The 18,305-nt window shown below is 41.2% G+C and overlaps 1 protein-coding gene across 2 annotated transcripts in view; it reads right to left on the minus strand.

Annotated features, from left to right (window-relative positions):
• Positions 1 to 4,252, minus strand: part of ANKRD31 (ankyrin repeat domain 31) — a 75,519-nt gene extending 71,267 nt beyond the window's left edge. For both annotated transcript variants that reach the window (XM_042452770.1, XM_042452769.1), the window contains exon 1: positions 3,872 to 4,252. In XM_042452770.1, the coding sequence (XP_042308704.1) occupies positions 3,872 to 4,011 (140 nt within the window). In that variant the 5' untranslated portion in view covers positions 4,012 to 4,252. The remainder of the gene's footprint in view (positions 1 to 3,871) is intronic.
• Positions 4,253 to 18,305: the final 14,053 nt, after the last annotated feature.

Below are 18,305 nucleotides of genomic sequence, written 5' to 3' on the forward strand. Positions count from 1 at the left end.
TAATAATAATAATAATAATAATAATAATAATAATAATAATAATAATAATAATACCTTGCCCCGAGCCATGAAAGAAGTGGTTTGCCAAATTGCCATGCTCTCCAACAAATTCTGGGCCTTCCTGAAACAACTACATTTAAGCTGACATCATTTGGCACTACAGTTGTCCACAATAGACTCCATTCAGGTACATATGAGATGTCTAGAGCAAATGGGTTGTACCAGAACTTATCTAGATCTGCCCTAGCAAAGGGGGTAAATACTTTTGTAACTAACAAGTGCCAGTTTGCTTTTGTTTACTTCACTTCTGCACCACAATAAATATATTTTCCACCTCCACAGTATTATTTTATGTACATCAAATTGTAGCAATGACAAATTAATTTCAACCCCAGGTTGTAAGAAAATAAAATTTGGAAATGTTGAAGGGAGCGAGTGCTTCTGTAAAATATTGTATCCTAAGAGTTCATTGGAATGCATTCATTTCTATAAAACAATAATTCTTTACCTCAGCTATATCAACATATATTTTAATTCTGATTATCTCATGGAACTGAAGATGGTGTACATTATTCCCCTCCAACACACACACACACACACACACACACACACACACACACACACACATTTTTCTCCTCATAGTTGCACTACCCATTGTGCACTAGTTGCTCTCAGGATTACTATAACACATTAGATGAGTTATCTTGAGAAGCTATGATTAGCTCAAGGTTGCTCTAGGGCTGTACACACAGCTCCAGGGGCAGTGCAACACTACCCCTTTCCTACCCAGATCCGGGCCAGGGCAGCCACATGCCCTGATCCGGCCTTTCCAGGGTGCAAAAAGGAGCTGCAAAAAGTGGATCCTTTTTGCACCCTGGAAAGGGCGCGATAACTGCAGTGCCGCGGCTTGAAGATGCTCCTTAGATGCTGTATCATATGGATACAGCACCAGAGGAGTGCCATGACACGGTGTGCCATATGGAACAACGCACAGCATCATGGTGCCCTGGGGCAGAGTCAGGGCATGCGTCAAGTGGACACAATGTGTTATTACAGGACTGAAAGTAATTATTACTGTAAACTTGACAGGAGCAACCTTACCACAAATACCTGAAAGCTATATTCCTATGCATATTTATCTGAGAATAAGAGCCCTTTCACACTACAAAATTATAGCACTTATTATAGTAATGGCAATAGCAGCTTAATTTATATACCGCTTTATACTGAACTAACAAGTCTCTAAGCAGTTTACAATGTGTAAGCTAATTGCCACCAACAAGGTGGGTACTCATTTTAGCAACCTTAAAAGGATGCAAGGCTGAGTCGACCCTGGAGTCCCTGGCTGAAATCGAACTTACAACCTTGTGAGTGGCTGCAGTACCGACATTTAACTACTGCACCACCAGGGCTCCTATTATAGAAGTTGTGGCACTATAACTGCCACAACATCAGCCTGTGGAATTCTGAGATATGTAGTTTGGTGAGGTTCTGCATCTCTCTGACAGAATCCTCACAAAGCTAGAAATCCCAGGATTCTAGAAGATGGAGACATGACAGTTAAATTATCATCAAAATGCTATAACTATACAGTGTGACAGAGACCTAAGTCCCAGGATGCATCTACACCAGAAATAATACAGTTTGGCACCATTTTTAAGTGCTTAGCTCCATCCTTTGGAATCCTGGAATGTGTAGTTTCACAAATTCTTTAGCCTTCTCTGCCAAAGAATGCTGGTGGTTCACAAAACTATAAATCCTGGGTAGCTGTGGGATGGAGCCATGGCAGTTATAGTGGTGTCAAAGTGCATTATTTCTACAGTGTAGATGCCCCTCCAGAAAACTCAGTGGGTGAATCTCTGCTGCAGAAATAAAACAACTTGACCCCACTTTAACAGCCATATGGCACCATGCTATGGAATGCTGGGATTGGTACTTGTGTGAGAGCTTTAGCCTTCTCTGCCAGAGACCATAGGGATCCATAGGATGGAGCCATATGACAATTAAAGTGGGGTCAACCTGGATTAATTCTGCAATGCAGATTTAGCCAATGTGGAATTTACTTCTGAATATGTATTGGCTCAAAACACACAGCAGAAATAATCCAGTCTGAGACTGCTTTAACAGCCCTGGCTCAGTGCTAGGGAATTCTGGGAATGGTAGTTTTGTAAGACATTTAGCCTTCTCTGTCAGAGAGCTCTGGAGCTGCAATAAACTACACTTCCCAGGATTATTTCTGCAGTGTGTTTTGGACCATTAAGTATTAAAAACAATGAAAACAGTGGCAGTCAACCATTGAACAGAGTGACCAGACGTTCTCCTTTTCCCCAGGACATTATTTCAAAACGTCCTCCATTTGGAGCATGACATTAGAAGCATGAATTGACATTCATATTAAATTAGATTATGTTTTTTTTTAACTTTTGTATGTTTGCAGTCTTAATTTTATTTTGTTTTAACTAGGCTATTTTGTGTTTTTAAATTGTTTTTAAAGTGTTTTTTAATCTTGCAAGCCCCCTTGGGTCCCTTTTTTTTTTTTTTTTTAGAAAGGCAGCATAATAAATAAATAAATAAAATATTAGTGGGTTTTACCTTTTATTTGATCATGTCCCTCCATTTTTCTGGAACGTCCTCCATTTGGAGCATGACTAAGAAGCATGAATTAACATTCATATTAAATTAGATTATGTTTTAACCTTTGTATGTTTTCAATCTTAATTTTTATACTGTTTTAACTAGATTATTTTAATTATGTTTTTTAAAATTGTTTTTAAAGTGTTTTTTATCTTGTGAGGCACCTTGGGTGCCTTTTTCTTGGAGGAAGGCAGCATAAAAACGAAATAAACAAACAAATAAATAAAAACCGTTTTTAGCTTTTATTTGGTCATGTTTTCAAAGTTAATTTTATACTGTTTTAACTAAGTTATTTTAATTATGTTTTTAAATTGTTTTTAAAGCTTTTTTAAAAATCTTTTTTAGAAAAAGGCGGCATAAAAATGAAATAAATAAATAAAATATTTGTGGTTTTTAGCTTTTATTTGGTCATGTCCCTCCTTTTTTCTGGAATCTCCTCCGTTTGGAGCATGAATTAACATTCATATTAAATTAGGTTTTAACTTTTGTTATGTTTTCAATTTTAATTGTATACTGTTTTAACTTGGTTATTTTAATTGTGTTTTTTAAAATTGTTTTTAAAGTGGGTTTTTTAATCTTGTGAGCCACCTTGGGTCCCCTTTTTTGGAGAAAGGTGGAATAAAAACAAAATAAATGGTGTTTTTAGCTTTTATTTGGTCATGTTTTCAATCTTAATTTTATACTGTTTTAACTAGGTTATTTCAATTGTGTTTTTTAAAATTGTTTTAAACGTGGTTTTTTATCTTGTGAGCCGCCTTAGGTCCCCTTTTTTTTGGAGAAAGGCGGCCTAAAAATTAAATGAAATTATTAAAATATTAGCAGGTTTTACCTTTTATTTGATCATGTCCCTCCGTTTTTCTGGAACGTCCTCCATTTGGAGCATGACTAAGAAGCGTGAATTAACATTCATATTAAATTAGATTATGTTTTAACCTTTGTATGTTTTCAATCTTAATTTTTATACTGTTTTAACTAGATTATTTTAATTATGTTTTTTTAATTGTTTTTAAAGTGTGTTTTATCTTGTGAGGCACCTTGGGTGCCTTTTTTTGTTTGGAGAAAGGCGACATAAAAATGAAATTAAAAAATAAAATAAAAAGGGGTTTTAGCTTTTATTTGGTCATGTCCCTCCATTTATGAGGGAGGTTTGCCTCTTTGGACATCCGGTCACCCTGCCATTGAAGTCAAGTGTTGTTGTTTTTGTCAAGGTTCGTGTCACTGTTTGAACGCATGTCACCTATGTCCGCGGAGTTCCTCTTCTTCCAAGTCACTTTCGAACACAGAGCCCTCAATGATTGTCTCATCGCTGTCGGTATCAGAAGAGACGTCGCCTTCGTCCTCCATGGCTTCTCCTCCTCTCTTCCCTTCTTCGCCCATGGCTTCCTCCCTCAGGACTTGGCGCCTTTTATGAGGCGACTCTGCCTTCTTTGTTCAAAACGTCCCTGAGGCAAAACTTCCTGCCCTTGAAATGCCCCTTAATCTCTGAGGCAACGAAGGCGTTTGTGGCAATTGTAGGCCTCCTTCAGGCAACTTGAGGCCTCAAGGGCCGCCTCCATCGGCTTCCCTCACAAAACGTTATGTCTAAGGCTGTCATCATACGCAAATTTATAAATCATAACAAAGACCCATTTAATTCAAAGATATAACCACGTTAGTCCGTAGAATCAGTACATAGAGAGATCTTGTGGCACCGTTGAGACTAACTGAAAGAAAGAAGTTGGCAGCATGAGATTTTGTAGACAAAAGGAACAGGGCAAATGGGCAAAAAGCAGCATGCTGCCGCCAATACTACGGTTCAGGAGCGCGCAGTAACCGCAAGTTCCCAAACCCTAACATTTAACAGCGGCAGCATCATGGCAGCATCCCGTCTACATGGGTGCCACCATGATGCTGTAAGCGAAGTGCAGCGTACAGAAGTCTCTGCGCGTCGCTTATGTCACCGCACTTGTGACATGCGCTGGGCACCTTAAAAAGGATCCGAGTACAGTACTTTTTACTGCGGAGGGCCGCTGCAGGGTTTGCCTGCTGCGGTGTCCCTCTGAAGTTAAAATGGACGCCTCCAGAGCGTCCTTTCAGGGTGGTATGTACCATGCCTAAAGTCTACTTTTTCAGATGCATTTGATGGAGTGGAAGCCAGGGACAGTCATATATATGTCATTGATATGTTGTGTGTATGCCATTGGTATGTGTGTGAATCTGTACATATATGTGTGTGTGTGTGTGTATGCCATTGATACGTGTGTGTATGTGTATGTGTGTGTGTGTGTGTATGTCATTGATATGTATGTGTGAGTGTGTGTGTGTGTGTTTGAACCACATACAGGTGAACAAACTGAACTTTTAAAAACAAGATTTTAACTCAGGCCCTGTAGAGACTGGCACTTTGGACCAGCCTGGGGCCAGCCTGGGGCCAGAGTTGGGGCATCACGTCCGCATGACGCACCCCCCACTCCACCCCCCGTGCGCCTTTATGCCGTGTGCTACTCCTCATGGCGTGCAGTGTCATGGTGCTCCTTCGACACTGTGTCCATACAAAACAGTGCCAAAGGAGCACCATATAGCCATAGCGTCACAGCTATGACACCTTTCCGGGAGTCTGCCATTTTTCAAAATATGCTGGACAACCAATAGGATGACCCTGATCCTGGCACACTCTCTCAGCCTCAGGGGATGGCAATGGCAAACCCCTTCTGACAAAACATGTCAAGAAAACCCCATGAATATTTTCACCTTAAGGTTGCCATAAGTCAGAAATGACTTTAAGGCTCATAACAACAACAACAAACTGCTTATGCAACATAGCCACCTACTACTGTTTCCCAAGGCACATGGGAAACTGGCTGAGTGATAAAAGGACACAATCCACTCCTTGTCCCCTGAAATTCTGTCTCACACCCCTTAGAACTGCAGGCACCCTAGGATGGCAATTCCTGCCATACACCATCATTATTGATTACATTTACATCCCATACGTCCCACAATAAGGTCAAAGGAGGACTACCCCCCCCCACCGTCATCCTTGCAATCTCTGTGATGTAGGTCAAGTTGAGGGATAGGAGTTAGACCAAGATGACCCACTGTCTTTCATAGCAATATGAAACTAGGGAGATTATCAGATGGGGGGAAGCTGGGAGTAAAGGCATACTCCTGGCAAAGGACTTTATCACATAAGAAAAATCGGGGGTTTAAACAGTGGTTACCCTGTGAAAATTGTGCAATTGTGATTAACATTTTCACACGACAGCCCGATTAAAGTGCCATAAACTCAGCAATAAACAGCAACAAATCATTCATGGGGAAATGTGATCTGTTGCTGTTTATTGCTTGTTTATTCCTGGGATAATAATCGCAATGTGTGTGAAAATGTTAATTGAAATGACATTATTTTCATGGGATAGAATCATAGAATCATAACCCAATTTTCCCCATGTGATAAAGTCCAAAATCACATGATCACACTGAAGATTTTCAAACACATCACACTTATCCAGGATTTAACCCATGAAGATCCAGGAATGCTCCAGCAACAAACCAAATGGTGTGACTTTGCCAGGAGTATGACTTTTCCTTCCCTGATGAGACCATTTTATAATCTCCTAAATTTTTCCCCGTCTGATAATCTCCTAAATTTTGTTGTATCAGCATCATTAGTTGGTGCCACAATTATTAGGGTAGCAAAGGTCCTACCTCACAATCACCATACACATCCCTTGTCACAGCACTAGTTTCTTGCAGGACTACCACAACCCATGAGATGGGTTATACTGAGAGGCTGGGATATACTGAGAATTCAAGGGTCCAAAACACACTGCAGAAGTAATTCAGTTTGAAACCACTTTCACTACCCTGCCTCATTGCTAGGGAATTCATGGAACTGTAGTTTATTGTGGAACCAGAGCTCCCTGACAGAGGTCCAAAACACACTGCCAGTGTTGCCAACAAGCCGCAAAGATATTTCCCAGAACGTTTTATCAAAATCCCCAGAATGCCTCAATATTTATCAGAATATTCAGTCAAATCCCCAGAAAGAAATTAATTCAATTCCCCTGGATTCCGGGGAATTCCCTGGAAATTGGCAATGTTGCACTCTGCAGAAATATTCCAGTCTGAGACCGCTTTAACTGCCCTGGCTCAGTGCTAGGGAATCCTGGGAACTGTAGTTTTGTGAGACATTTAGCCTTCTCTAGCAGAGAGCTCTGGGGACACAATAAACTACAATTCCCAGGATTCCCTAGCAATGAGCCAAGGCAGTTAAAGGGGTCTCAAACTGGATTATTTCTGCAGTGTGTTTTGGACCAAGGTGACTTTTTATAGGAAAGCTGGGATATGAACCCGTTTTGTGCATTAGAACAGTAGAAAATTCAGAACTCATGCACCAATCCATGGTCTTGGGTAAGGTGATTAATTCATCAATGATCATGATGAATTAATTTTAAACAGAGTCTAGTAAAAATATATTAAGTTTTAGTTTTCAAAATCAAAATCAGTTTCATGCAGGTCTGTCAAAGCACACAAAAATATGAGGAAACTTTTGAGATCACTTCATTGAAAAAGATGCATGTTAGACTGGGAGAGAAAACTGGTAGGGTAATTTTTGCGAAAGGGTTGTACAGTAATTTTGGAGACCACAAAAGTGAGTTGACAGACTGTCTGTATTTTTGGCTCTTCTTTCAATAGATAATAAGCAAATTCACTGGTGTATTCATTAATGTCAAAGCAAGTAATACATATTTTTAATTTAAATTCAGCTGGAATTTTCACACAAATTCAAAGTTATGTAGTTGTATACTGGGATTTAACCACTATTATTAGGGTACAAAGCTTCTGTCTCTTTAACAGCCACATGAATGGCCATCACTGAGCCTCCTGGAAAGGGCAAGGTTCAGAACAGAAGCTTATTATATTTTAGCAATCTGCAATTATTCACAGTTAAAACTTGAGAAATAATTAATTACAACATTATAGTTTCAAAACTTAGTAATGCAATTCAAGGTCTAGTGCATTACTCCTGTGTTAAATTAGCATTCAGTTTTGTGCGTGTACTGTATCTGGAAATCAGGACTGTCAGCATTTTGGCATTGTTCCTCTGCTTTCAACAGCTTTCTGTCATATGGAGGAAAACCTGCTTGTTTCTTATCACTTAGTTGCCAAGACTTTAAAGCAATTCTCCTTATAAATTTCTGCCACGTGCTTTTAGACTAGACATTCTGGGTGTGGAATGGGTTTAGGATGCTGGCAATCTGAATTTTGCACATAGACCCACATAAAATTGAAATACTTATTTAACACTGGAGTTATGCCCGGGACCTAGAAGGAAACAGATTCTAGCTGTATCTGCACTGCGGAAATAATCCGATTTTACACCTGCCATGGCTCAATGCTATGGAATTTTGGGAATGGTAGTTTGTTGTGATCCCAGAGCGAAGCTCAACAAACTACAATTCCCAGAATCCCATAGCACTGAGCCATGGCAATTAAAATCGATTATTTCTGGAATTTGTGCACACATTCATTCTTCCATGCAGCCTCCTGTAGCCTTTTGTGCCCCATAGCTATATCTGATAATCTCTCCATATTGGTTCTGCCAATATTCCTTTCATCCAATATCCTGAGGTAGGGGTTTCTCAGACTTTCCTGAACCTGGTTAAGATTCTTGTTTCCAAAGACTAAACACTACCTCTATGGACCAAGCCCTTAACTGTAAAAAGAAGCAACAGCAAGTGATCAGTTGGTTATTTAGTAAATTCGACACTGTGTAATTTACAAATGGTCAGACATAAAAACCAAATTTAAAAAAAAATTAAAGGAGTGAAAAAGAAGTGGGTAGTAATACACAAAAAAGCCATATAAAACTATACTCCAGCCTGCAAAACATATAACAAAAATCTATTTTTTCCAACTAATACATAACAAGATGTCAGGCAGGATCTTTAGGACCAGAAAAAACATATACAGAATCCTTTGGCATAAGAGGATCTTTATGGAATGTTATTTGCAGAAATGACCAAAAGGCCCCAAACCACTGTATAGAATTAAAGGGGCAAGATTACCCATGTCAATTAACCAAACAAAAAAGCCCAGACCTCATAGTTTCCAGACTTCTGCAGACATCCTGCTAAGTTCCATAGACTAATAGCCAAATCACTTTCACAAGGGAAGATTGTTAGAAGTCATAGAATCATAGAATCATAGAATCATAGAGTTGGAAGAGACCACTAGGGCCATCCAGTCCAACCCCCTGCCATGCAGGAAATCCAAATCAAAGCATCCCTGACAGATGGCCATCCAGCCTCTGTTTAAAGACCTCCAAGGAAGGAGACTCTATCACCTTCCGAGGAAGTGCATTCCATTGTCGAACAGCCCTAACTGTCAGGAAGTTCCTCCTAATGTTCAGGTGGAATCTCTTTTCCTGCAGCTTGCATCCGTTGTTCTGGGTCCTGTTCTCTGGAGCAGCAGAAAACAAGCTTGCTCCCTCTTCAATATGACATCCCTTCAAATATTTAAACAGGGCGATCATATCACCTCTCCATCTTGTGTGTTCTAGATGGAGAACTGATACGGCAGGTATGACGAGATAACTTCACAATAGAAAAGTAAGAACAACAAATTATGGCTATGCTAGTTATGGCCTTGCAGATTATTAATGGCTTAGTTACCTGCGTAGGCATATGTTGCTCTATGCATGTGGCTCAGGTGAATGCGACGGTCAAGAGCACCTGTTATCAGCTTCGGCTGATCTGCCAGCTGCGCTCATACCTGGCCCAGAGGGACCTAGAAACGGTTGTACATGCTCTGGTAACTTCGAGACTGGATTTTTGCAATGTACTCTACATGGGGCAACCCTTATACCAAACTCGGAAGCTACAAATGGTGCAGAATATGGCAGCCTGGCTGGTCACTGGTGCTCCCAGGACCAGCAATATAAAACCGGTTTTAAAAGATCTCCATTGGCTGCCCATTCGCTTCCGAGCTCAATATAAGGTGTTGGTTATTACGTATAAAGCCCTAAATGGCTTGGGCCCAGGATACCTAAAGGACCGCCTCTCCCCGTACATTCCGCCTCTCACCCTCAGAACATCTGGGCAGCAATTACTGAAGGTGCCTGGGGCTAGGTTAACCTCCACCACGCGGAGGACATTTTCCATGGCTGCCCCAGCCCTTTGGAATACGCTGCCCATTGAGCTCCGCTCATCTACCACCCTGGCCCAATTCAGGAAGGATTTAAAAACCTTCCTGTTTCAACAGGCATTCCCCGATTAAATATCCTGTGGGCCTCCCTCCTCTTCCGTGGCCAAGAGGTTGGGCTATGGGGCTTTTTCCTGTTATTTTTCTGATGCATTGATGTATTTGTATGGTTTTAACTTTTTTTGTATTGATTATATGAATTGTGTGTGTTTTAATTGCTGTAAGCCGCCCTGATCGATGGAAGGGCGGGATATAAATAAAAATTTTATTTTATTATTATTATTAGTGATTTTTTTTAACAATGCTCAAATATTATATGCATCTGATGGTGTTGTAAGAGGACCTGCACCAATAGAAATGTTGCACATACAGAACAATGGTGCATTAAAATACACAGAGCAGCATGCAAATGCTTATTGCCTTTAGGTATTGCTTTTGTACACAATGGATTGTCAACCATGCACATTGACCATTGATCCACATAAGTTATGCTATGTTAGTATTTAGTATAAGGGCTGGGTAACATTAACTCTGCTAGCTGATATTTATTCTTTGTTAGAGTGCCGCTTCCTTCAAGCAAGATAGAACACGACCTTCCCTAAGGGATGCATTGATGATGTCTCTCAGTAACATCCTCAAGGCATCTCCCCCCTGGACAGCCAGCCATGAAGGGCAAGGATCAAGAGGACAAATTGTCTTCCTCACTTGACCAAGGAGCTTGTCCACGTAATCGGTACTCACAGATTGCAACTGATCCAGCATAATCTCAACAACAGAACTGCTGGACACCTCATCAGTTGATTCTGCTATAACATCAGCATCCAAGTCAGCTCTTATCTGAGAGATTTATTTATTTATGGTATTTATACCCCACCCTTCAGCCCTAAAGGCTATCAGAGCAGCTTGATAAACCTGCCATTTTCTGTATTGCGGTCTGCACCAGTGTGTTTCAATGCACCTGAAGTAACATGGTCATTTCCAGCTGACATTTTGGCAAATTTGGGGGCAATTGTTTCTTTTTTGTCCCCTTTCCTTTCCCTTTCTTTCTTTCTTTTTGTGATTTGGGGTGGTTTGTGGGATTTGCAGGGTTAGGGGAATAAAAACACTGCATTTTAGGCAGTTCGGGCCCATTTGGGGACCAAGACAATTGTCCCCCCCCCCAAATTTAATTTTTTTTTTGGTGGGACTGGAAGCTGGAGAGAACTTCTGCGGGGTCACAAGGGCTCTATGCCACTCACTGACCACGCTTTTAAAGAAATGGTCCTGGCTGCCAATTCACTTTCAGCCTGAATTCTATGTGCCAGTGATGACATTTAAAACCTTAACATTTTAGGACCTCAGTACTTGAATGAGTGTCTCCTGGTATATATACTCACCAGAGAATGGGGGCCCTTCCACACTATACACTTATAACACTATACTCCACTTGCGTTTTAAATTCATTATATTGTACATCATCTTGAGATCCAGCAATAAAGGGTGGGATAGAACTAGATAGATAGATAGATAGATAGATAGATAGATAGATAGATAGACAGACAGATTTTATATAAATTAGTTTATATTCTTTCTTCAGTTGTGAGAAGAAGAGCCAGATTTTGTGGGGAGTGGAATGCTGGAAAAACAAAATCTGACAAAAAATAGGCAGTGTGTGACAGGCTGCAACTTCATACACACGTGCATGCATGCATGCGTGCACATGCACAGAAACAAACATGCATACACACACACACACAGAAAATTTTAGATTTTAGATGTATCAAATTGTTTAATATTTTACAAAAATACCATAGAAATCCCTTTTGATCAAAAGGAGCTTACAGCACGAAAAACGTCTTTACTATTTCTCTACAAAGGTGGGACCTATTTGGTAGATACTGTACATTCTATTTCACTTCCCCCATCTTTATTGAAGGCACTCACAACACTCAGTTTGTTTTGTCATCAGGGCTGCATTCTTCCTTGTTTAAATTGCTGTTGCTTCAGCTGCATATGGCTTGTGACACATTTGGTTCAGTGACAATAGGTACATTCCAGTTGATTTATAAGATAATTCCAAGCATCCTGAAGATTAAAGAATCTTGCTTAATGTTGGTTAATGACTGGAGCCATGCTGTGGCAGTTGCCCGAAGGAAGAGAAGTTACAAATACGCATTGAAAGAGTGGAAAACATCCTGGCCCTGTCTTCTTATTTCCCATGTACACTTGGTCCTACCCTCTCGGTCCATAATTTTGTTACATTGAGCAACATGGTCTACAGGAACATTCTTACGTGAGTTTAATCGAACACTCTACCTAATCACGGGCTTGTTGTGAACACTTGTAATCCTCACATGTTCAGGTAGACACCTGCAAAGTTCTAAAATCAATTAAATAATGGGCCTGAACAGACAGGCCAAAATAAAGCTGCTTCAGGTCACTTTGGAGGTATGCTGATTAAATGACACATGCATCTTAAAGAGGCCAGAAACTGTGCCAAAGCTGTGCTCCAGTACTTAGGACTGGAGCATGGCTTTGGTGCAATTTTCGGCCTCTAAGACACATGCAGCATTTAAATAGCATACCTCCAAAGTGACCCAAAGCAGCTTTATTTTGGCCTGTCAGTTCAGGCCCAATATTTTGGATTTTATCAAATAAGTTTTAATTATAAAGTTCCACTGATATCCAGGCAGCTGTCACAGATTCTGATATATGTATACAAATATTAGAAATAGCTATTACTGTGGGTCAGCATCTGCTTGCCTGCTGTTCTCTCATCCATGATTGTTGACCAAGGTGAAAGTTTTCATTTGGATCAACTCAGGGGCTGGGTTGCAGCTAAAATGAAGCATCTTCCGCTGATTCTTCCAAATTTACATTTAAATATATGTAAGGTTCCTGTGGGAATTTCGTCTGACTCCTGCACGTTATGGAAGACACATTTCCTCTGAGAGATTTTTAGGTGGTATGGTATGTGCTTATGGCTCCCAGTAGTCTGCTAACTTCAGCCTTTTTAAATAGTTCAGATTACACCCTTAGTATTAGATACACTAGCTCTCATAGAAATAATTTTAGCACTACATTTTTATTTATTAGTTCCTTGGGGTTTTATCAGCAAGATCATAAACACGCTGAGAGCAGTGCCTCCACGTGCTGAATCTTAATCTTCGTGATGTCCATCCGAATTTTCATGCTGTACACGAAACACTGGAGTGACTGTTGAATTATTCTAGTCATTCAATTCAGCAAACAAGTTTAACTAATTTAGGAGGCAGTCTCAGACAGCAATTTTATACACATCTACTTGGGAATAAGTTTGATTAAATTCAATCACTTCTGAATAGAGATCTTAGCCCGGGTACAAACGGGCCCTCGGTGACACCTTCATCACATGCTAGGGTTGCCTCGGGGCGGAGTGCCCACAAGTGACGAGGGCATAATAATGGCGGTGCCCTGTAATGTGATGGATCTCATCCGGCAGGTCATTCCATGCTTTTGGAGTGGGAGTTGAAATCTGGGAAGCCACAGCCAGACTGGTGTTCATTGGCTGCAGTAGACTCTTCCCAGAGGACCTGAGTGTGCGGGGTGGACTATAAGGAGAAAGACGCTCCCGCAAGTCAGTGGACCCAAGCCATGTAGGGCTTTAAAGGTGATAACCAACACCTTGTACTGCGCCCAGAAACTGATTGGCAGCCAGTGGAGATATTTCAAAATTGGTGTTATATGGTCAGCTCTCAATTTACTGGCAACCAGTCTGGTTGCCATATTTTGCACCAATTGAAGTTTCTGGACTTGGCACAAGGGCAGCCCCATGTAGAGTGCATTGCAGAAGTCGAGTCGAGAGGTTACCAGCACATGTACCACCGTTTCTAGGTCCCCCGGTTCCAGGAAAGGTCACAGCTGGCATATCAGCTGAATCTGACAACAAGCGCTCCTGGCTGTCGCATCTATCTGTGCTGACAACTAAAGGGATGAACCCAGGAGCACTGGACATATTTCCACTCCCGGATTAGGGGTCCCTATAGTGAGTACCTCCGTCTTATCAGCATTCAGCTTGAGTCTGTTTTTCTTCATGTCAATATAACTGCTGAGCCCAATAACTATTGGCAGAAAAACTGCTGGGCTTATAACCAATTCTGGAATATAGCAGAGTAGTTTGACAAAATTGCAGAAACGTGGTTCACAGTCCTCAGTGAAGATGACAGGCACTGGATGTCTTCCAGAAGTGAAGGAATTGCAGGAATCTCGGGAACTCTCCAGCAATCGCTACTGCTCCGGCTCCAGCTGAATAAACGACCAGAGAAGCCAGGCTCCCAAAAGTGCTATCTTTATTTACAGAGTGCTAACCACAAATCACTAATGCTACTATACAGATCAAACGAATACCAACTCCTACTCAAACCCACACCCAATACTGGAAGCCTCTGAGTTTATATACACTCCAGACCATGCAGTCTCACAAACTCAGCCACTTCCTGTGTCACACAGTAAAGTGTCCTCCTGTCCATACAGACATATGTTCATCTTTGTGCTTTGCTGCACACAGGCAGCAGACTGACCTTGTGCCAATGAGCATCAGCTGTAGCAGATTAGCCTTGTCCTTGTAGTGCTGAATGCCCATGGTCACCACACACATCTAAGCATTTCACAGTTAGTTTGCTTTAACCCTTGACACTTCATCCAGTCCATTACCGCCTTAAGACGTTCATTTAGAGGAGAGGTGCCATTCTTAGTCACTGCAGCAATTTGAGACATGGAGAAACACATCTGGGTGTCATCAGTGTACTTATAACACTCCGCCCAATGTCTCCGGATAATCTCACTCAGCAGCTTCATGTAAATACTGAATAGCATTGGAGAGAGAATGGCACCCTGAAGGACACCAGATTTAGCTCCCTTTTAGAAGAGCAACTGTCTCCAAGCATCACCATCTGGAATCTGCTTAAGAGATAGGAGCAGAATCACTGCAATGCAGTGCCCGATTCCCAAATCTCCCAAGCATTCCAGAAGGATACCATGGTTGATGGATGGTACTGAAGGCCGCTGAGAGGTCCAAGAGCACCAACAGGGTCACACTTCTCCTGTTGATGCCCAGATGGAAATCATCAACTAAGGTGACCATAACCATCTCAACTCCTTATCCTGCCCTAAAGCTGGTTTGAAATGGATCTAGATAATCTGTTTCCTCCAAGACTGCTTGGAGTAGAATATAGTTACCTTGGTGCTGAAAAAATGTGCCTCCTGTTATCAGCCTAAATATCAAGACCTCTGAAGGCCACAAGGTTTCCATATAATCCTCAGCCTGTCTTGCTTCGATGAGTTACAGTATATGTAATGGGCCTAGGACTTGATGGTGGTGTTGCTGGTCTGCCCACATGGTCATGTTAATGATGTGTGTGTGGTTACATGGGGATTCTGAGATAAAATCTCAATAATGGAGTCAAATAGAGATTATGAGGTAGAAAGTCATTAAACTAGCTACACACAAAGTCCATTTCGTACCTTCTACACTTACAAATCAGAACAAGGGTCCCATACAGACTAGCCAAAATAAAGTTGCTTCGGGTCACTTTGGAAGTATGCTGTTTAAATGATGTATGCATCCTAAGAGCCCGGAAGCCATGCCAAAGCCACGATCCAGTCCTAAGGACTGGAGCGCAGTTTTGGCACAGCTTCTGGACTCTTGGGATGCATGCATCATTTAAACAGCATACCTCAAAAGTGACCCGAAGCAGCTTTATTTTGGCCAGTCTGTATGGGGCCATCCCTTAGAATGGTTCTTTTAATTCTGGCATCAGGCACTGTCACCAAAGTCTCCATAATGAAATCTGTTAAGCATTTTCAAACAAATGTCCATATACAAATTTCAGCTGGTGAGCCTTCCCACCAGCTGAAATAGGAAACCCAACATCTGGGGGTACCAAGGGGCAATTCAGCTAGGGTTCTTTTTGTTGTTGTTTAATGTAAGCCTGCATAATGTAGTGATTTTAATGTTGGACAAAGACTCTGGAAACCAGGGTTCAGATCTCTGTTGGGTCATGGAAACCCACTGGGTGGGTTTGGCAAGTCACACTCTCTCACCCTCAGAGGCAAAGGCAAGTCCCCTCTGATCATCTCTGGCCAAGAAAAACCTGTAACAGGGTCATCTTGGGGTTGCCATAAGTTGGAAACAACTTGAAGGCACACAATAATTAAAATATATATATATACATTACTTGGGGGAGCTAGGGGAAAGGCACCCTCTTACTTATATACAAGAGGGTCAGTGTTTCCTCTTTTTAAAAAGCAAACAGCCTTATTGCATGACAAAAAAAAAAGGCAAGACAGAGTGGCAGAGAAGCGGCTTTGTCTTTCCCTCTCCACATGCTGTCATAGCACTTTCATTCTCCTTCCCAAGGGAAATGGTCATAAAAGTGTACCTTAAACCAAATGAATTTTTCCAGTGTAAGAAAAGACACACTTTTACAACCATCTCCCTCCAGAAAAGAACAAAAGTTCTACAATGACATGTGGAGAGGTATTGGAAGCCATTTTTCTGGCACTCCATCTCAGCTTTCTCTTGTCATGCAATAAGGTTCAAAGTTGTGTTGCTTAGCCATTCCAGGGAGTGTGGCTCACACCAGCAGCACACTGCTAGAAGTCCTGTTTGGTCCCATACTAACAACAAAGATGAAGAACAAGCAGGCTGATAGCTGGTCTTTAGTTGCTAACTCTACTTTAGGGGAGGCCATGCCGCTGAAATTTGCAAAGCTTTTGATGACAGGAATGTTGTATTTGCAAGATTCAATAATTAAGTAGAATCTAGACTAGATAACCCCTGGTATGTATTCCGGCCCTCAAATAAAATATTGAGTGGACATTGTCACAGATTGGAATGAGTGCTTAGAAACAGGTAAAACAGGAATGGCATTTTTTCCCTTCCTTCAGAGGCTTCGAGAGTTGCAACTGCAGGCTAGAGAAAAGGAACAACGTCGTATATTGTTTCCATTTCTGTACTTCATGGAAAATAAGGCTGTCAATGACTATAGTACAGTGGTACCCCGGGATACGAAAGCACCGCCTTACGAAATTCCCGGGATACGAAAAAATCCTATAGGAAAAAACTGTTCCGGGTTACGTTTTTTTTTTCGGCTAACGAAAAAAAATTTTGGTGCTTTTCGGCGCTTTTTCGCACGAAATCGCGGCTTTTAGCGCTAACGCCTATGGCTTTTTCGGGTTACGAAAAAAATCGGGTTACAAACGCCGCGGCGGAACGAATTAATTTCGTAACCCGAGGCACCACTGTAGTCATGATGGTTCTCTGAATGCCATTTGCTGGGGGGAGGGGAACAGTGACGGAAGATAATGCTTTCACATATCCTATTTGAGCGAATGCTATAGGTATCTTCTAGGCCACTGTGGAGACATGACGTTAGACTAATCATTCAGCAATCCCTATATGAAACATGGGAAATATTGATAGCCACTCCCTCCTATGATAGATTCTGTGATTTTACTCCCTAGCCTCATTTTTTAGTTTTAAAAAGAAGCTGGTGATTTTCATGTGAAAATTAATTTTTCACAAACCCATTAACCCATTGTCCACCACATTTCCCTTCTGAGAAACATGCCTCCCCTTTTGGGTCTGAAGCAAGGTTTTGGGTTTACTCAGCACCTTGTCCCCACTGCACATTGGAAGAGCCTTCTAAAACGTGGCCCCACATGGGGCATGTTTCTCGGAGGCGAATAGCAAATAATAATAATAATAATAATAATAATAATAATAATAATAATAATAATAATGGAGCTGGGGATGTTTAGCCTGGAGAAGAGAAGGTTAAGAGCTGATATGATAACCCTGTTTAAATATTTGAAGGGATGTCATATTAAGGAAGGAGCAAGCTTGTTTTCTGCTGCTCCAGAGAACTTTTGTTTAACATTTAAAATTCCCTGTTCCAAAACCAGGGACCCTATTGTGTCGTGTGGGGTTAAAAGAGCAGCTTACCTTTCCCGAATTCAGTGCTAATTTGGGAGGCAGCCAGTTCCTATCACACATAAATTGTCACCAAATCACCACCCGTCCCGGATGCAGCCCAGGTCATCTGTTGCTTCTGTGGCCATTTTTAGAAGTTGGAAGCTGTTTTGCCTTGGTTTTTTGGGTTTGTTTGTTTTTGGAGACAGTCTGTACAGCTCCTGGATTCACAGGTGTCAAATGATTTCCAGTAATTAGGTGAACTCTCAGTTGCCACATGCATGTTCAGCTACTTCCTCCTTTCTTATTGCTTAAGGGCATTGCATTCTTCTTCTGAGCTTGTCTAACACTTGTATCTTGACAAATTACTATACCTATGCTTCAACTAAAAAGAACATGGGGACTTTGTTTTGCCTTAATAGTCTATAAAGGATCTGTATAAAATCCCAAATGGACATACAACCATGTTGCTAAGGCTCACAGAAAATTCAAGTTGCATCGTGGAGGATAGTTAAATAAACTGATGCAACCAACTATGGATAGATAAGCTGTTTCC

Source organism: Sceloporus undulatus, chromosome 2, assembly GCF_019175285.1.
Source record: "Sceloporus undulatus isolate JIND9_A2432 ecotype Alabama chromosome 2, SceUnd_v1.1, whole genome shotgun sequence".
NCBI lineage: Eukaryota > Metazoa > Chordata > Lepidosauria > Squamata > Phrynosomatidae > Sceloporus > Sceloporus undulatus.